At 37.3% G+C, this 19006-nt stretch overlaps 2 protein-coding genes across 3 annotated transcripts in view; both read left to right on the top strand.

Annotated features, from left to right (window-relative positions):
- LOC132261276 (neurocalcin homolog) overlaps positions 1–19006 on the top strand; it is a 39864-nt gene that overhangs the window by 5453 nt on the left and 15405 nt on the right. The window lies entirely within an intron of this gene.
- Positions 1–19006, top strand: part of LOC132261277 (neuronal calcium sensor 2) — a 32412-nt gene that overhangs the window by 3310 nt on the left and 10096 nt on the right. Inside the window, exons 1-3 of one of the 2 annotated variants that reach the window (XM_059760009.1) lie at positions 4643–5519; positions 10329–10479; positions 15215–15358. In XM_059760009.1, the coding sequence (XP_059615992.1) occupies positions 10369–10479; positions 15215–15358 (255 nt within the window). In that variant the 5' untranslated portion in view covers positions 4643–5519; positions 10329–10368. Of the gene's footprint in view, positions 1–4642; positions 5520–10328; positions 10480–15214; positions 15359–19006 lie in introns of those variants that run through there. The other variant, XM_059760008.1, reaches the window with a different exon arrangement.

The raw sequence follows: 19006 nt of genomic DNA, 5'->3' as shown, positions 1-19006 counted from the left end.
GTGTTTTTCACTCATTTGGGGGGTGCCTTTTGGCCGTCGTAATGGTTAGAGGAGTTGAGATGTCGAAGTCTTTGAGCCATTTTCTCATTCCACCATTGGAAAAACTTTCCACAACAATCACGGTCTCGACTTTTGACCCCTACAATGTCATATTCATCTCTATATTGTTCTCTCATGGGTTTTCTGCCAACAAAGAGGAGAAAGAGAGGGAGAGAAGAGCATTTTCTTTTTGCGCTTCCCAAGCCGCAACCCTTGTGATAAAAGGAAAAGCGAAAAAGGGGAAATGTATTTTGATTCCATGGCATTTGACTCTCTTCTCTTTTGCAAAAATTTAACGTTTTCTTCCTGATTTTGAACCTCTTGCGATGTCTAGTGCATGACATTACTTTTTCATCTCACTGAGTTTCGTCTGAGATTACGATGAAAATGGTTGTGATAAGAACTCTGAGCTCATTTGCATATTTTCCTCATTGTACGGCGCTTTTTCTGCCTATACTCGGGATTTTCCACGAAAAGTTGTAGACAAAAATGTTAATGGATGGTGTTTGTGTGCCGAGAAGAAATAAAATGAGGGAGAGAGATTGTGTTTTGGCGTAACACTTTTTCGGTCACCATACAGAACAATGAGCATTACTATACACATATCGCAAGGCTGAGACTTTAGCATGATCATAAAACTCAAGTTATGGTTGATTCCTAAACAATTCACACCCACGCATCCCGAAGCCATGGCACTATAGCCTCTGCTACTGTGGGGATTATTTTGCAGTTTTACAATTTTCACCGTGTATCCATAAATCATTTGAAGGGAGTAGAAAGTCCTGGGCTTTTTTGTTCGCACGTGCACAATGAATCCTGACCATGCGGGGTTTGAAGTGTATAAAAGCTCTGCAGTGAAAATTAACCAGCACACACAGCAATTCATTTAACCCTTCTTTCCATGGTCGACACCCCCCCAATTTCTGGTTATGCCCTGAAATTGCTTCACAGCAACGCATCCGCACCACAAAATACACTTCCATTTGGGGAGTTTGAGGGTATTTGTGTTAAAAGTTCATAATTTGTTAAATTAGTTAAAAGCTTTTTTATGCCTCACATTGTTTAATATGTTCCTGAGAATTCTACTTTTATCATAAGCAGTAATACTCATGCCACCATCGTTAATGTCTCTTTTTTATCATTGTACGGTACCATTCACTTGCTGAAGTTCGAAAAACTCTTCTATGCTATTTTAAAGTCCCACCCATTTGTAAGCTCCGCCCTCTTCAATCTTAGTAGCACGCTTCTTGGCACTCAGTGAAATATGCACAGCGTAAGCATTCATTTACAGCTCTTAGAACGCTTTAAGTTCTGAAATATTAAACTTTGTAATCTTGTGGTTGTTGGTTCACAATTTGCCGTGTAAGGCTGATAAATTATTACGCCTCAAATATGTGTCTCGTATTAACAATGACATAGCTGATTGCCGCTGAATTCCAAATATTGCTACGCGTGATCTGTGAACGAAATTTGGAATAATACATAGTATTTATTAGCACACATAATAAGTAGTATTTATAATGATTCCTCTGATAGAATATGACCGCAGTAGTACTTTTTGCCCAATTTTCAGCTCTGTGTTCTCCTGTCTTTTGCATGTGTGCAAAATAAATTTATTATATTTGTTTCTTTGTTGAGTGCTCAAAAACTCACGTAATAACAGAAAAAACACACAGCATTGTAATTTGAGGGTGTGAGAAAGTGTATCCCTTAATTAAACTTGGCAATTTTTGCTTGCTCAAGAAGGCAGAGAAAAAAAACATAACCCTCCCTGTGACTGGAAATTTTACACACCACAAATTACATTAGAATTTTTGGGGGAATAAAACGAACCTCTTGTGCGATATAAAAGTAGAATTTCGCGGGAAAAAAGAGCGTGCAAAAAGTTGATTAAACTCTTGCTATTAATTATTCATGAGAGAATCAATTTCGCAAGCAATTTTCCCGTGTTGGATGGCAAAAATGCCAATTTCCAGAGCAATGTCGCAATCACATTAAGTAATAATTGAGCAATTTATGTGAGATTGAAAAGGAGAATTATTGTCTTGACATTAATGAATGACACATTACGAGGGGAACATGGCGCTTGGTGAATTGTGCTGCAGTCAAATGAAGTGTCCTAGGTTCGGGATATGACAAGGGAAAGTGGGAGACGGAGTGGGATGATGATAGAGTTCAATATTTAATTGATTGGGTGCTGCTGATGAAGATAGACAAGCACTGAGAGGACAATAAATCTTTCCCGTTTCCCATTTTGGCCAAAGTCACATTGAGATGAAAAATGAATTTGGAAAAATTCTTACATTTTCCAAGCATGACTGGTGGGAAAAGCGTGAAAAACTCACTCACTCACTCACTTTCAACAACAGAGCGCGGAATTTCAAGAGAAGATTGGAAAAGCTCTCCATGCGAGAAGAATAAATAAACTTTAATGAGTATCAACACGACGGCGATATTTTGATATTTGGGCAAACTCTGGCGCAGGGCGATATTCGGGGAGAGAATTAGCGTAAGGATACCAACTCATGGGAAATAACAATAACAGTAAAGGGCTCATTTGCCTCGACATCTACGCAATATTTGGCGTTTCGTTGTACGACACTTCATTAACTATGGGTTTGGAATGAAATGACAAGTGTGTACGAGAAAAGCGTATTTTTCTCATCCCCTCAGAGGGAAATTGAACTACTATTTGTCTCTCAAGTTTGCCTTGCTCGATACTGTGGGGTTCTCCCCCAATGCCATGGATTAAATTGAGAATTGGGGTGGGTGGATTGGTGATATCTCAGTTGCAATATTTTGCCAAGAGGAAAGTGAAGAATATCGCCTAAAACTTTCCCACTCATATTCTTCCACTTGCTCGAATGCCCTGCTTCAAATTTGATGACTTCTGACTCTGGGTACTTTCGTTCATGATGATAAACAGTTGCTGAGAGAAGGGAACAGACAACTTGCTACCACGAGAGAAATAAAAGTTCGTAAAATTGGAATGTTCATATTTTGTTGACAAATTTTCAAAAATAATTTAAAAAGTAATTTAAACATTTCAATATGTACATATATCAATTTTATTTAGTTGTGTATCTAGTTTTGTTCACACAAAAAACGTAATTTCCATTTCGAATTCCAAACCTGTCTAGGGAAAAGCAAATAATTTCGGTATTTTTTTTTAATAAAAATTTACCTTAATAATTTTTTGTGGTTGGGTGTAAACTTGTATTGAACGTTCTTCTCTTATAGCTGTAGTTGTCTGACAATATCTTTAGTAGAGAGAGAGAGAAAGAGGCAGAACTTTTTTTATATTTCCCTGTAAAAAAATTATTCTAATAGAAATATGTTGTTTTCCTTTTCTGTTCATTTTCTTCTTGTTCTACATCCATTTTTTCTCCTCCATCTGCTGCCATTTATGTCCACTTATACTGGGTAAATATGTAGATGGAAGACCAAGAGCACCACCGAATTTATCTATCTTTTGTACAACAATTGAAGCCAATTGCAAATGATTAATTCAGTTACTCTCGCATGATGATAATCAAATTAAAATATCCCGAGATATGTTGATCTTCTTTCAACTACATTGCCGTGATGGCGAAATTGTTGTGTATATTTGTACAAATTATTTGTCAGTGAAAATTGATTAAATATATTAAACATGGTATTTTGGTACTGTGTATATCTCTGAGAATAGAAAATTTACGCATACAATCGCGAATACATAATTTAATGTGCAAACAGTGATTGTGATTTAGTGTGCGTGCGTGTGTATGTGTGTGACTTTGTTACTGACTTTTGGGGGATGGTTTGGTGAAAAGTTCATGGGGTAGTGAGCTAGGAAAAGCTTGCGTGGAAAATGCCATCTTGTGAAAATATTTCCACACCAACTGTTGTGATTTTCCCAAATGTGTGCTGGTGTGGAAAAGCGATTGAGCTTTTCCACATATATCCAATAGATGGCTTCAGCTTTCCCTCCTACTCGTGGGGTTTTCGATTGAAAAATGACTGTTGAAGTCAGTTTCTTGCATTCATTTTTCGTTCTATTCACTAGCTGTCAATACATTTTGAAATGTGTATTCAATGTGACTGCGAATTTGCTTCTTCACCCTTTTTTGTGGCTGATAGACATCGTCTTTTTTGATATCTTTTGCGTTTTTTCATACGGATAATATCTCAATACATTACTCTCCTTACTGGATTTTCCCGGATGTACGGGCATAAAACGGAGGGAGAGGACGTTGAGTGAGTGAGATAACGTTAAATTGCCATACAAATCTATGAACATGCGCATAATGGGTGAAGCTTTCAGGATGATTCCTTTCTCTCGCAGTGGATGATAAGGGAAAGTTGGACATGTTTGCTGGACAGGGACTTTAGGAATGTTATTTCACACAATGCCAGTCGAGGGTTGCTCTCCTTTCTTCATATTAACCGTTCTACACTCCACCATCAACGCTCGGTCATTATCATTACACCTTCTTTGTGTAATTGCGTACGTGAACATCTCTTTCACACTCACAAGCTGAGAGCTTTCGCTATTTCGCTCACACTCCGGACAATCGGTCGTCACTCAAAACACTCTGTGAACTTCCTTCAGTTATCGAGTGGCTTTCTGTTGATACGGAACTTCTGTATGCTCATAGAGTGAGTGTTGCGACTGGAGAGACTCTCACAATTGTATATTGGCTTAGAGATCATCCCAATTGATGGATAAATCCACTGGAAAATGTGTGTGTTGCGTGCATAATTGAAACCTAATTGAGCGGTTGTGGAAGTTCACCGAAAAGTAAAATAGAAATTGCACACAGTCAACCCAAAAGCTTCGAGCTTTTTGCTAATATTCTTATCATGTTACTCACCAATTCGGTGTATGAAATGGAGATTATATGCCGTGGAGCGTGCAATTGAGTGGAAATTTCACATCTCAGTTGGTGGTTTTCCACATTTTCGATAAGCCAGCAGAGCAGCAAAACAGGTTGTTGAGGAACATCAATTGCGCTTCGGGAAAATTCACTCACATATAATATTTCGGTGTAATTTCTGTGCGTGTTGGTGCTATTAAATTTTCAAATAAACAAGAATATAAGGAGGAAAATAACACCATATACACTTTTATCATAGAAGTGGAAAATATTTCCAGTGTCGTGTGTGTTAAACATTTCTCCTCACAATTGGTGAAAGAGACAGTGTGAGAGGGAAGGAAAAGTTACCCTCAATTGCTTAACAATTGTTTGAAGGCGGCAGCAAGATTAAATTTCTCGTGTGACGTGGATAAGAAGAAAATTGCATAGAGATAAAGAGAGTGTAAGGACTCTATCTTGTGTGAATGTTCAACAGTGTGAGGGGTGTTCGCGAAATCAGCGTGTGAAGGGTAGCAACACAATGATTTTATAGAGAGAGAGAGAGAGCTTGTGAGGAGAAATTCGTAGACAAAAAGGAAAGGTTCAACTCGCAGTTGAAAACAGGGAGAGGAAGCGTAGAATTTGGTAAATATCATGGAAGGGTGAATGTTTCAAATTAACCACTCGATATGTTTTTTAATTGAATTTTCCACCCCGCATTTAACCAGAGCATTTCAATACACAAACCCCCGTGAAAGCGCTATAATCATTATGGGGCCACCCACAGAATGTTTCTCAATGGAACACATTTTCTCTGTTTCTCCTTTTCTCAATGTAAATTTTGTGGTTTATTGTTGTATGATATAATAAAATCGCTAGCAAGTTGCAATAGCAAATTACCATGGGACCTTGATTATTACTATACTTTTTCCACTCGTTCACTCACTGTTTCTCTCTTTTGGCTCGTCCACAAATATGCCACTTGTGCGTGTTCATCATGCTTTTCATATACTTTTTCCTCGTCATATATTCACAATCTATCGAACAGTCTCGCTGAACATAATTTAGTTGTGATGGAGGGCTAAGGCAAAAAGACTCACTCAGGCAAATCATCACATGGCAGAAAGAATATGATATGGAATGGCTGATGGTATTGAGGCTATTGAGGCGATCTACATTTGGCGGAAGAGCAACTCATAATATTGACATTAGAATTTTAAATAGATCACTTGCTGAGTCCTCACACTCGCAGTATAACATAATATTCAGCAGAGAGTGTTTTGCAATTGATTCTCATTACAGTTACTTGCAAAATGTTTAAATATATGTATAAATTCTCGGCAGCAGAAATTGCGACTCGTCAATCGGTTGTTGTTCTATCCGAGAACACATTTTCCTTATATTATCCTTATGGAAATTGTCGTCCGATCTATTTTATGAAGTTTGATTAATGTTACAAATTATTAAATAAATCAGGATTAACAATATAAGATTGCGAGGCTTTAGGATGCTAAAAATATATTTGTGGATACCAAAAAGTTACACAGAAGGAATAAAAACGTGATTTAAATTCCTCTTGAATGCAGAGTTTCTGGAAATGATGAAAGCTATGCAAATGTGTTCTATTGAATGAAAACCCCGAGATCCAGTATGAAAGCGTAGAAAAAGCATTTTGATACAACTACTTACACTTAATTGAAGAGGTATTATATGTACTGCAAAACGTACAATATCCTTTTTAATGGGATTCTTTAGAAATTACATTTCCAGAGATATTCTGTTCATCACTGTTATACTGGAGATTTTCATTTTACAAGCACATTTACTTTGGATGCCATTTGAGAAATTAATTTCAATGCAAATATAAATTCAGGGTGATTTTCTATATTCTTAGACGCACACAGGCTTTAGAGGTGAAGGTGCTTTTCGTTCTTGAAAATGGAAAAGAGGGAGTGAAGGCAGAACAGCAAACCTGTGCTACAAAATATATTATCGGATGAAAAGACAAGGCGAAGGAGAGAACAAACCGGAATGAATAATTATGATAATAAGTGGGAAATGTGGAAGACTATAGAATGCGTAAAATTGGAATATATTGCCTGGTGAGAGCGGGAAAGAGAGAGAGAGAGAGAGAGAAAATTGGAAAAAATTGCAACTGTGTGTTCTCTATAATAATATTAGAATACAAATGGAAAATCGTTATGGATAAAAGTCTGACAAATTCATGCGTTTAAGCGCATTTGTTGTATGTAAATTTGTTTCGCATGAGAAAATAGATAAATGTTCAATTAAGTAATTACACTATTTATGCTAATTTGTCCGTAGACATGAGTACGTTGACGAGTGTTTGTTTAGTTGGATTGATAAATTTGCAATGACTAAATTTTGATGGTTATTTAGATGAGAATTGCAACAATTACAACTCATCTGTGGAATCTCTGGTTGCGACCTCACTTTCCTCAACATGTGGCACAATAAATCACTATCTCTTATCTCGGCAACATATCGCATAAACACACTATATTAATTCAATTGCGGCAAATTCTAATACGCGCTGCTAACATCCAACGACACACACACAGTGTTTGGAATTTTGCAACAACTTATCCGTGTGTATTTTACCTCTGACGTCATTCGTATTAAATTTCTCGTCTTACCTCATATTTTGGAGTGTGTTCTTGACTCTTGAATTTCCTCTGCCGCTGTACTTAAGTTTCCCGCCCCACTGAACCTCAGGTCCCCATTTTCTTTTTTTGCTGTCTCACAATCTCCACATTCATGGCATAAAATTTTCAGTGAGGGATAATATGTCCGAAAACATGTGTATTTTCTTCCGTGATGGGCGTTGGGAAATTGTCGCTTCTTCGCACACACAATGAGATCAATTTTGTTGTTCACCGAGATCTGAAAAGAAAATTCACCTGTGAAAAATCTTTTCCTTAAATAAAGTGAGAAACAGTCCATGAGTCAATTTTCCCAGGGCGACGGTGTGAGAGGAATTATTAAATGGCATGCGCCACCATTTTTTTCACGTTCACTGTAAACATAGCAAGGAAAACAAAGTACAAAATAGGGCGACATTCATCCACTTAATGATTAACGGTCTAAGAAAATAGAATATTAACGAGAATGGAGGCAAAAAGTCCCGCAGAATCTCAATTAGTATGATTTGGGGGTGACATTGTTCTGTGTCTCAAGTGCAAGTCACGTAAATTGAGGATGTGATGGGCTGTCTTTAGGGCCCTACGTCCTCATGGCATGTAATATTTTCTTCAAGATACTGCTCAGAATAGTCCAAATAAATCGTGACATTGTAACACTGAAAATTTCATTTATACTGCAAAAAGCAAACTGTTTACATACCTCTCTTAACTAAAATGACGAACTGTTGTGGGTGAACTGAAAGAGGAGATTCTTTCTTCCTCTTCGGAGAAAAGGCATGTTGATAGGAAACATAGTGTTGAACACGAGAACACAACAAAGGCCTGAGCTCAGAGCACTCACTCCTGCTGCCTAATTAGAGAAGTAATTGGTTTTTCTCAAGTGAATTTCTGTATTCTCTGTAAAATATTGGCATTCAATTGAAGGTACAACAGTATTTCAATTCCCAGCAATGATATTAATTAAAAATATCCAATGCTACAGTTTCTGATTGCTTTGGATTTTGTCAATAGAGAATTCAATATCAATGTCGATTAATATTTTTTTTAAGACTATTGTTTTATTGTGTGCGTGGCGACTGGGGGAAAATATGCCATTGAAAGTGTCTATCCGCGGATATTCTGAACACTTTCCCAGGCGGAAAAATATTGAAATTCCATTTTGTAAATCCACACGCGGGTTGTGAGATGATTGGAGCTTATGCACTCAGTGATGAAAATTTCATATTTCAGTGGTGAATAAAGGAGCGCTGAAAAAAGTCACGTCAAGAAAATTCCAGAAATTTTTTCTACCATTTTGACTCCACATATGAGATTTTCCTTTTATACCCCACAAAAGCAACAACATAATCTGACAGAGTGACAGTTTTGGAGACAGATTACGAGGAAATTTCTCCATTTAGACATGTTGTCTGGCGAGGACGGATCAATGGAACATTTTTCGTAAAGTAAAAATATATGTATTGCATAAAGTGTGGAAAATATGGCGAGAGAGCTTACAGGAAAGCATGAGTGAATTGAGGCGTGTGTAAATAATTTGTGCACCACACCATTGAAATTAAGATAGAGGAGAGATGAGACATGGCAAAATAGTATTTTGGGGTTCTTTGAAATAGGATTAATTTTCAAGTTGTGTAGAAATAATAAATAATCCTCTCATTGTGGATGAAATACAAATTGTGGGCGTACAAATTTCACATTTACTCACCATGACAATTCCTCCCATTCTATTTGTCATCACTGAGAGAGGATCGTTCCATGGGGATGTTAATAGACAAGTTGGAATTTCTTAGCCGGTTGACTACTGTGGTCGACCGTAAAAGTCAAAAACTTCAAACTGGGGGAACAAATGCGAAGAGCGTGATTCACAGAATATCTCTTGATTTCATATTTCATGTACTCAACTGTTAAAAAACTCGTGAAAGATTTCGCAAGTAAGACAAAAGTCGGGATGCGAGATATCAAAATTTTAAAGCAAAACTTAAATCAACTCCATCTTGACGTATACACGAATGGATTGGTTTCTGGCAGGATGAAGACTGTCGGTTTGGCTGACAAGCTTTTCTGTTGAATTCTTTCTGTCGAAAAGATCACAATTTAGACAGATACATAAATATCCTTTCAAGTCCGAAGAAATAAGTCTATGTATAAGTCTTCAGTAACAGCCTTTGGAAGTGAGATTTTTGAGGGCACCCAGGCAATTTGTCTTCCTTCTTATGCAAAATCTATATATTTCTTTTATAAAATATCCTATGAAATTGTCACAATTCGTGCTATTTGTTGGCCCATCTTTTTCCATGCTAAATAAAGTGGGTGCTTATCAATGTCCTTTTGACTTTGTCTGCAGAACACACAAGACGATGATGAGGAGTGAAAATCATCAACTTAATGTTTTTAAGGGATGAATAAATGACACTCCATTTGGGGAAATTTCAGCCCACATAGACGCATACTTGAGCAATATAATGCTTTAAAATTCGAGTTATTTCACTCGGCAAAGTGTACACGAAGGCATTTTGTCACATTCACCATATAAATTCTGTCCCATTAGTTTCTTCTGCGTGTGAAAATGCTCGAAAAACACCCACGTTTCGTCTGGAATCTCTTGGGACAGCCTGTGTTTCACTGCGGTTTTTTGTGTGTTGTTAAACTGGGATGAATGGCCACTGGCTGTGGAGGGGTAAAAAATGAGCTGTCCAATGTTGAAAAAAAATCTGTGATGAAATTAATATGTCGCTACATAGTGGAAAATTCATTAAATGCTAAATTGAATTCCATTCTTGCCCTTTTGCAGACACAAACAAGAAGAAAGAGGCGGAAAAAGCAGAGCCAAAATGGGTTGCTTGGGCAGCAAAGATCGTCTCACGAAAGAAGATATGGAGTTCCTTAAATCACACACGCGATACGATGAGGCCACCATTAAGGAATGGTACAAGGGTTTTAAGGTAGAGTATTACAGTGCCAATGTATCACACAATACGTGGCACATTTTCATTTAATCGAATTTTCATTTGACTCCCACCCACTCGCCCACATCCTTTCAACATTTTGCCGTTCTCAACAAAATACAAAACATAAAGGTTCATTCACATCTATCATCCAATGGAATCGATAAATTCACATAACAATTGGAAAATAGGGGGCGAGAAAAGGGAGAAGGCGAAGGATGCATTGTGTTGTCCTCTGCAGAAAATAGACAATTTAAATGCACTCTCAATAGCACGATGGCGTTTTTCATTTGCATTTGCTCTACCTGTGTTGACGATGGAAAATTTCATAATTTTAATTAAACAGTCACGTGCAAGTTTATTTGACGAGACACAATGTTTTACCTGAATTGGAATGCACATGGAAATTGAATTCATTCCAACTCGTTTTGGATGCATTTAAAACGCATTTGCAATTCAGCGAGAGTTTAAATTTTGTCAATTATAAAGTACACTCAGAATTACGTTACCTGACTACTGATTTCTGTAAAAGTTGAAACTTTCTAGAGTAGGAGCAAATTTAATTTTCAATTGAAATTCTTATGTTGAAATTGGTCTGCAATATTTGTGTTGTGACCTTTCGAGGTGTTTGTTCAGATGAACACTGATGTTTGTTAGGGGTGGCAAAATAAACTGTAAATCAGGGATAGAAGACAAGATATGTAATTTTGTGGCTCATTGGATGAAAAATGATTTCATTAACTCGGATGAATTTCACCAACGAGCAATATTTAGTGGATGTAATTAATACTGAGCAAGACTGATTGATGGATCAAGGAGGATCTGTAAGTGATTGTTAGTGTGCGGCTGGGATGAGGAAAAAGAGCGATTAGGGAGATTTACTCCACATATTCGATTTTTCGTCACATTCCAAAGCGTACAATGTTGGCGAGAGGGTGTTGCTTGTCTCCACCCTCACGACACATATTCACATTTGTCTTGTGGTGGTGATTTTAACGAGAAAACATATGAAGTTTGGTGAGAAAATAGATACATCACCGCTAACAAATTGCTCAAGACGCCCATCCAAGAATGTTGGATAGAAAAAAAACGAAGAGTTGCAAGAAATTGTCTTCATCATTTACCTTCTCTCCCTATTTTCTCCAAAAACACGGGGCGCTCAGAAATATTATTGATTTCTCATTTTTTCTATACATTTTTTTCCATCGTACATCATTTGGGGGCCGTTTAGCGATGAAGAGCGGAGGCAAAGAAGTGGGTTTATTTACTTGAAATATTGGAAATATTTCTCGCTCAGTCTGTTCAGTATGACTTTTCATTCCTTCTCTCTTCACCATTTTGTCCTCGGGCATTCATCTTTTCTACTTGTAAATGAAATTTACTGATGGCAAAATGCTTCGAAGCAGTTTTCACCATGAGCTTCGCTGATGGTTTTTCTTAACACAATCAGCAGAGTCTTGTGTGAAGAGTACAGAATCGAGGGTGTACGAGTATAGTGTATGCGCGCGCGAGAGAGAGTGAAATTGGTAGAATGAAAATTGTCGTATCCATGACATCGAGTTACGTCACCGGAACTTGCCTTTTGGGCCCCAAAAGACGGTTGGGGGCCGCCACCCTATTTGATGCCATGCGGCACGAGTATGAATTATTAATTGTGAAAACAGAAATAATAAATTTCTTTCTCGTGAAGCAAAAGAAAAGAAATCTCTCCGGGCCTCTTGAGAAAACCCAGTTGAAATGGAATTAATTGGGCTTTGCGTATAGTTTCTCTTTTCACCAGGGTCTTTTTCGCCCAACAAATTGATCATTATTTCTGTTTTTAATTGAATTTCTTCCTGTGAGCGAGCATTTTTATGGTGGTTTAGTTCTATAGAGGAATTATGAATTATTAAGGATGGGAAGAGAGACAAGCAACAGTTTATTCTGTGAATGAATTCATAATTTTTTCCCTGTGGTCATGAGCTTTTCCATATGTACATTTTTACAGCATAAGTAGAGGAGGTCGAGAAATTTCGAATATAGTGATTTCGGTGCTTTTTCGTTGCTGTGTAGAAACAATATTTTTGTATCTGAACTGGAAAATATATCAAGAAGACAGCCGGAGTGAAGAAAAACGATTATGAAAGACGATAGCTCATATTTTGTAATGAGATAGAAAGTTACTGCGAACAATTTAAAAAAAAATCAATGTTTATTCGTGTGTTCAGAACTTCTCCGTTCTCCCCTATAAGCAATTTCTTCCTCATCATTTTATTATTATTCATGCTTCGTCTCTTCAGTGTGTGATGGAGATAAATTATTAATTTGCATATATTTAGAGACGATAAAGACTCGCCAGGAAGATAAGGAAATTGAGTGAAAGTGTGAAATTCACTTTAAGACTTTTCTCACGAAGATTTGTCAGTGAGTGTGTTTGAGGGTAATTTTTGTCAAATGGCGAGGAGAGAGGAGAAAAAAAGTCCATTATTGGAGGCGGGAGGGAAAAAAGGGCACATGGCGGAAGAATATTGCTTTTGCGGTTGTGGAGAGACAGAGTGTGCAATAAATGACAAACTAGGGGGCAATTGGGATGGGGGGACGTCTAACGTTGGGAGTGTATAAAACAATAAAAGTTTGTTGACTGCTTTCAGGGCTATAGTAATTGGCAATGTCATGAAAATAAATCGATTTTCTCTCCTTTTTATCCGCCACGACTCCTTTCTAAAGCCCTCAAATACACACATCCGCATATATAAATTTCTTTGACACTTCTGCCTTCTCCTCCAATGAACATATTCAAATATTTACAGTACACAACTTTCTGTGAGGGAGGCTCTTTCACACTTGACGATTGTCAGCAGCTCGAGGGATAATGGATACATACATACATGTGCGCGCGTGTGACATTAAAAATCAGCATAACTTTCACGAAATCCATTCGATTTACAAACAATAAAATTTCATACCAACTTTTCTCACCTGGCATACGCAAAAGTTTTCCCTCCAAGTGGTTCCTCTGCTGAGGGAGTGAAAAAGATGTGTCGAGGGAGAATGAAAATGTATTAGACTTTAATGGGATGTCCCAAAAAAGGAATCTTTTTCACCTTTTAGCATTTTCCATGGTTGAAAATACACACACATATGCTCAGTTCAGGTGTAACGGAAGATATGAAAGAAAGAGGAAAAGTGTGTTGGCGTGAATGACGGTGAAATGTTGGAAAAAAGGTGCAAAGGACTCTTAAGTTTCACTACTTTCACCTCCGACATATTCGCAAATTCCAGGGTGGAAAAATGGACTTCAATTACGTGTTTCTCTTTCCTTCAGACCGCACATCCTTGACATGTAATATTTTTCTTGGGTTACACGATGCAGAAGATGATCTCATGCAGCCACTCAATGCGTCCTCAAAAGCTTTTCCCTAACATTGCATAGGGAAGATAAAGTTTGTGTGTGTGTGTGTGTATGCCAGGTTGGCTAAGGATTTTACCGGAGATGAAAGAAAAGCATCTTACCTGTCCTTTTACCCCTGCCAGCGTTTGTTGGGGAAAAGAGGTGGAAAAAGGGTAATTAGACTTTCTTACTTGAGAAACTTCTCACTTTCTCTCCACCACCCGGATGTCCATGAATATTTCAGAGTCACCCCGTCGCCCTCAATGGCGAATATCATTCAACATGGACATCATGCTTTCCCTTTGACGCACCACCTATAATTGGAATTTCGAGGTGGAAATCGGCAGAAGGGGAGAATTTGTACACACAGAAAGAAGAATGTGGGATTATTTTGGGCTACAATTTTCTCAAATATTTATTTCAATTTATACTCCAGAAATAATTGCACCATACTCGCGTTAGCTAGAGAGCAAGTATCCGTCCAGTGATGTAGTATTAATCTGTATTCCGCTTGGTATTTAGCCGGAGTCCATAGAAATGTTAGTTCGAAATTTTAACAACTGAGCTATAATTATTAGAGCATATTTATTCGTAAAAATCTATACATAAAGAAATTTTTACTGGAAGCATCGCAATATTCTTCTCAGTATAATCTTTTCATTGTCTGTTTAAATTTTTTTGTAAAAGCTAGACTACGTATATTCGTTATTGTGGATACGCCACTGCTTTTGCGCTTAGTATCCTTCGTTCTTGTGTGCTAAAAAGCACGATGGGGGGATGGGAGAGTGCAGGAGTATTGCGAATGTTCCAGGGAAAATTGTGTGAGAAGCGCTGTTGTGGCGTGTGAGGGAGGGAAAAATCACGGAAATATTCACTCACGATATCGATTTTCAAAGAATATGATGAATAAAATATGCCTTGGTGTTTCAGATAAGATTTCAATTTGCAAAAGGCAGAAGCTTGATGCCAAAAGAGTGTGTGACTAATGTTTGAAATATGTTGACAGAGAGTGAGAGAGAGCGAGTAAATTAGTTGATAAAATATGTAGTTCTTTGAAGATGAGTCTATTCACATTGTGATAAGATTTTTTTGATACAACGAAATACACCCTGAAAAAAAGAGAAAACACAGTTTAATGTACGAGAAGACGAGAAGTGAATCATTTTAACGAGGGGGAGGTATATAGGGCCAAATTGATGATGTTGAGAACAGAGAGGAAAATTGAAGGCGGACTCCGTTATTACTTCCTTTTCACTGGTCTTTATTTACTCCTCATCACATCATACGCAATGTCTTGTTCTCCTCTCTAAATAAACGTCTCAACTTTTCTAATTTTCTCCTCTCTTTTTTTGCATTTTACAGCAAGACTGTCCGAATGGTCGACTAACTCCAGCCAAATTCGTCGACATGTACAAAATGTTCTTCCCATCTGGGAATGCTGAAGAATTTTGTGATCATGTTTTCCGGACGTTTGATATGGATAAAAATGGTTATATTGATTTTAAGGTAAGTCTCACGTTCTGCTGCTCAGGTTTTTTTTATATATGTATATTGCAATGGTGTGAGGGTGGAAAGAGAGGTAGGTTCTCTCAGTAGTCTGAAAATGTCTCACATAAATTCAGAAAATTTATGTAAGTCGAACCCCCGGTATTTCTCTGCATATCAAAACAATCAATGATTGATTTCGTGAGCATATTAAATGGGAATAGGATGATTTGATTGAATGAATGGAGGAAATTGCCAATTTATTGAATGTTCTCCAACATATCATCTCTGACCTGCTCCGCCCTCATTATTTTTTGAGTCATAAAAGGGAGACGTGCAAGATATATCATACAATATTGCGTCTCCTTTTTTGCTTCTCGTGATCAGAGGTGAAGAAACTTTCTCAACTTATGATTATTATTATAGTTGGGTAGAATAGTTGAATTCAGGAACATAAAGTCAAACTTGCAAGTAATAATAGCATTAGGGAAAAGTTATGAAAATGGTGCAAATATGCCACACTTCCAACTTCTTTACTCACAGTAGGCAAAATTTACAGTTTTCTTCTCATCTGTTCGCGCGCATGATACATAAAATAAGAAAACACAGGAAGAAGTGGGGGCATTTATTGCTCTGATGGTTATAATTCTGAAAGCATATCCAATTGGGATGTGCGATGTCTGTGTCGGAAGAAGAAAATAGGAAAAGAGGGCATTTATTGGGGATTAATCAAGTGGAAGTAAGATTAAAAAAATGGAATGTGATGAAAATAGTTGCGATGGGAAGTTAATATTATTTCTGGTGTGTTGCATTAAAAATAGAAAATGGAATAATTCATGTGGAAATTCACGAGATTGATCGCTTTCCTATTATTTCATTGGCACGACAGAATTGAAACGCAGTGCAAAAATTTCCCAAGAAAATCTATCAATTAAATTCTCCTACAATTTATTTTCTCAATTTCACACATAGTCACAATTTATCTGGAAAAAATATTTGAAAAAAATACTATTCTGTTACTTGTAAATTGCCAGCGAAAATCTTGAGCAAGTATTCAAATAATTTATTGAACTTATTACAATTCTGTTTTCTTTACTTTTACAGTATTGAATTCCATATTGGCATGAAAATACAATTCTATTATCAATTAGATTTCTTTTTGTGAGAGATAGGAAAATTGACTCAAAGCAATCAATATGAATATAGAAGGAAAAAAATTGAGACATCCCCTAAAAATCCAATATGCTTGAGAGGCAAAATGCTGAGATTGTTCTTTGCTTCTCCTTCACAGTTCATTACCTCAAATAGATTTTATTGTATGTTAAATGCATTAACATGGTCCTGTCGTTTCAGCTCAATTTGAGCAAAAATATTATGTGTGTTTTATGTTGTTGCGCGCAACCCGTGATATTTCATGAGAAAATTCCATCACAGGTTTTCAGTACTTTTCTACTCCCTCTTTCGCCATTCTCTCATGGTGAAATTTAATCATTTCACATGCATTTTCTGCTAGGGAAGGGTGATGGAAAAATTTTGATGAAAATTCTTCGGAAGAAAATTTCATCTCCTGCAATTAATTTTACTTTTTCAGTCCCTCAACTCACAGTTCTGTTTTTTTGCCACCGCACTCACCCACTGAAGCATTGTCCTCAGTCTAAACGCATGAAAATTGAGAGAATTACTTTTATTATTAACTTTCTGTCTAATTTTCCTTCTCTCTCTCATTATCCACCATTTGCTTTTGTATAATGAAGAACTCACACCTTTGCCTTTCTAAAGGATATTTCGCATGTGACATTTTAGTTTATGGTTGAATGTTCACCATATACCTATAACAAGTTATATACTACATTGGATTAAACTTTTCACCGCAGCGGTGTGATTGTGTAAAATACAAGGAGCAGAGTAGAAGATTGAAAATTAATTAGACAAAGTCAGGATGCTTTAGAAAATATGAAATGGCTTTCACCATGTATTAGTGCCAAAATACCACAAATAAGACATCTTTTCTCTTTTTGGTTAGGTATTGTCCTTTCAGTATAATTGCCAACCAAACCAACTTAGCCAGAGGAGAGAGCTTTATGTCCATTACAAAGCACACAAAGAACTCGAGAGAGAGAGATCAAATTGACCGAGAGATGTGACGGCGGAAATAATGCAAGAGTGAATTGCATCCAAGAAACATATTTGCATTGACATCAATATTCTATAAATGTCGACTTGATACACACTTGTATTTGTAGTGTTTATTTATATGGTTCACTCCTCTTCTCCAACGTTTTCTTTCACTGCAATGCATCAACACTATAATGCATACTCCATTTATACCCAGGGCTTTTGTGCATTTGAGATTCTAAATAAATACGAACATGGACATTGAGGGTGGAAGTCATATGATGAAGAAAAGAGCCACTCTGTTGTGAGCATGATGATATCCATGCCCTTTCTCCAGTTCATGATACTTGAAATTCTGCCCCCGCTCGTTTCACCTCCTCCACAATTCAGCTTTGCATTCAACAGTTCTTTGCTTCGCATGTGATCACAGACGAGAAAACTCACTTTTCACTTGCAAACGGGGAGCTTTTTGATATGTGGATAAGCACATACGTAGCGTACCATATAAATGACTGAGATTTCTTACGGCAACAGGGAATGTGTCTTTTAACTCCAGTTCTTGCGCTTAACATTATCTACATGTGCATTTTTTAAGCGCTGTAGAGTCGAGAGATGAAAGAAGTTAAGCGATTTTTGGTGAACAAACATAAATAAAAGTTTGTGTACGTAAACCCCTTGATTCTCTGTGTTGCTCAGACTTAAAATATGAATTCAAACGTCAAATCATCGAATAATATCATCACTTCCATTTCTGGTTTCGCCAACAATAATTCACACCATAATTCAATGTGGAAATACGTGAAACGGTGCGCGCATTACAATATTCATCGATTGGCACTGCAGAGAGGCTCTCAATTGATGAGAATGGACAGGGGAGTATTGGATGATGCTGTGCACTTTCTATTCCCATTCTCACACTCTATCATTATTGCGAACGCACAACAAGTGCTCAATCCATAATATCCACTCTACTAATTCAATATTCTACACATCGTTTCAATTGTACAATTGAATTTCTCCACTGAGCTTTTCATATATCACGACATCACAATACCGCACATTTTCATCCCTTCGGGCTCTCTAGAGGCTCCGCGCACACCATCATATTACAAGCCAAAGAGGGGTTTTGCGTATGGGACTGTATTTGACGGAAGTGGGGCGAAAAGTGGGGCGTTGGGTATTTTTGTCAATTTGGCCCTTTTTGCCTCTCGCAAGTGGAAAATGAATAGGCACCAATATGCCTGGATTTCACTCTCAGCCTTTTCTCTCACTCTCCCGAAATGCCATTTCAATTTAATCGAAGAACATTCCTCAGCTCTCGTGAGAAAATCCACCGTGTGGGATTCCATCAAAACATGCGCCCCCCTGAAAAAAGGAAGCTCAATGGGGGCTTCAAACAAGTTGACAACACACACACGCAGTGAATATAGGCGAGAGATATGTGTGCTTTATATATATATATATATATATATAACATATTATTAAATCAGTTGGTTGTCTCTCTCACCAATTTCCACACACAGCACGAGGGAAAGAATGAGCTGGGTGGAAGGA

Source organism: Phlebotomus argentipes, unplaced genomic scaffold (genome assembly GCF_947086385.1).
Source record: "Phlebotomus argentipes unplaced genomic scaffold, Phlebotomus argentipes genome assembly scaffold_18, whole genome shotgun sequence".
In the NCBI taxonomy this organism is placed as follows: domain Eukaryota; kingdom Metazoa; phylum Arthropoda; class Insecta; order Diptera; family Psychodidae; genus Phlebotomus; species Phlebotomus argentipes.
This window is presented reverse-complemented; position numbering and strand designations above follow the sequence as displayed.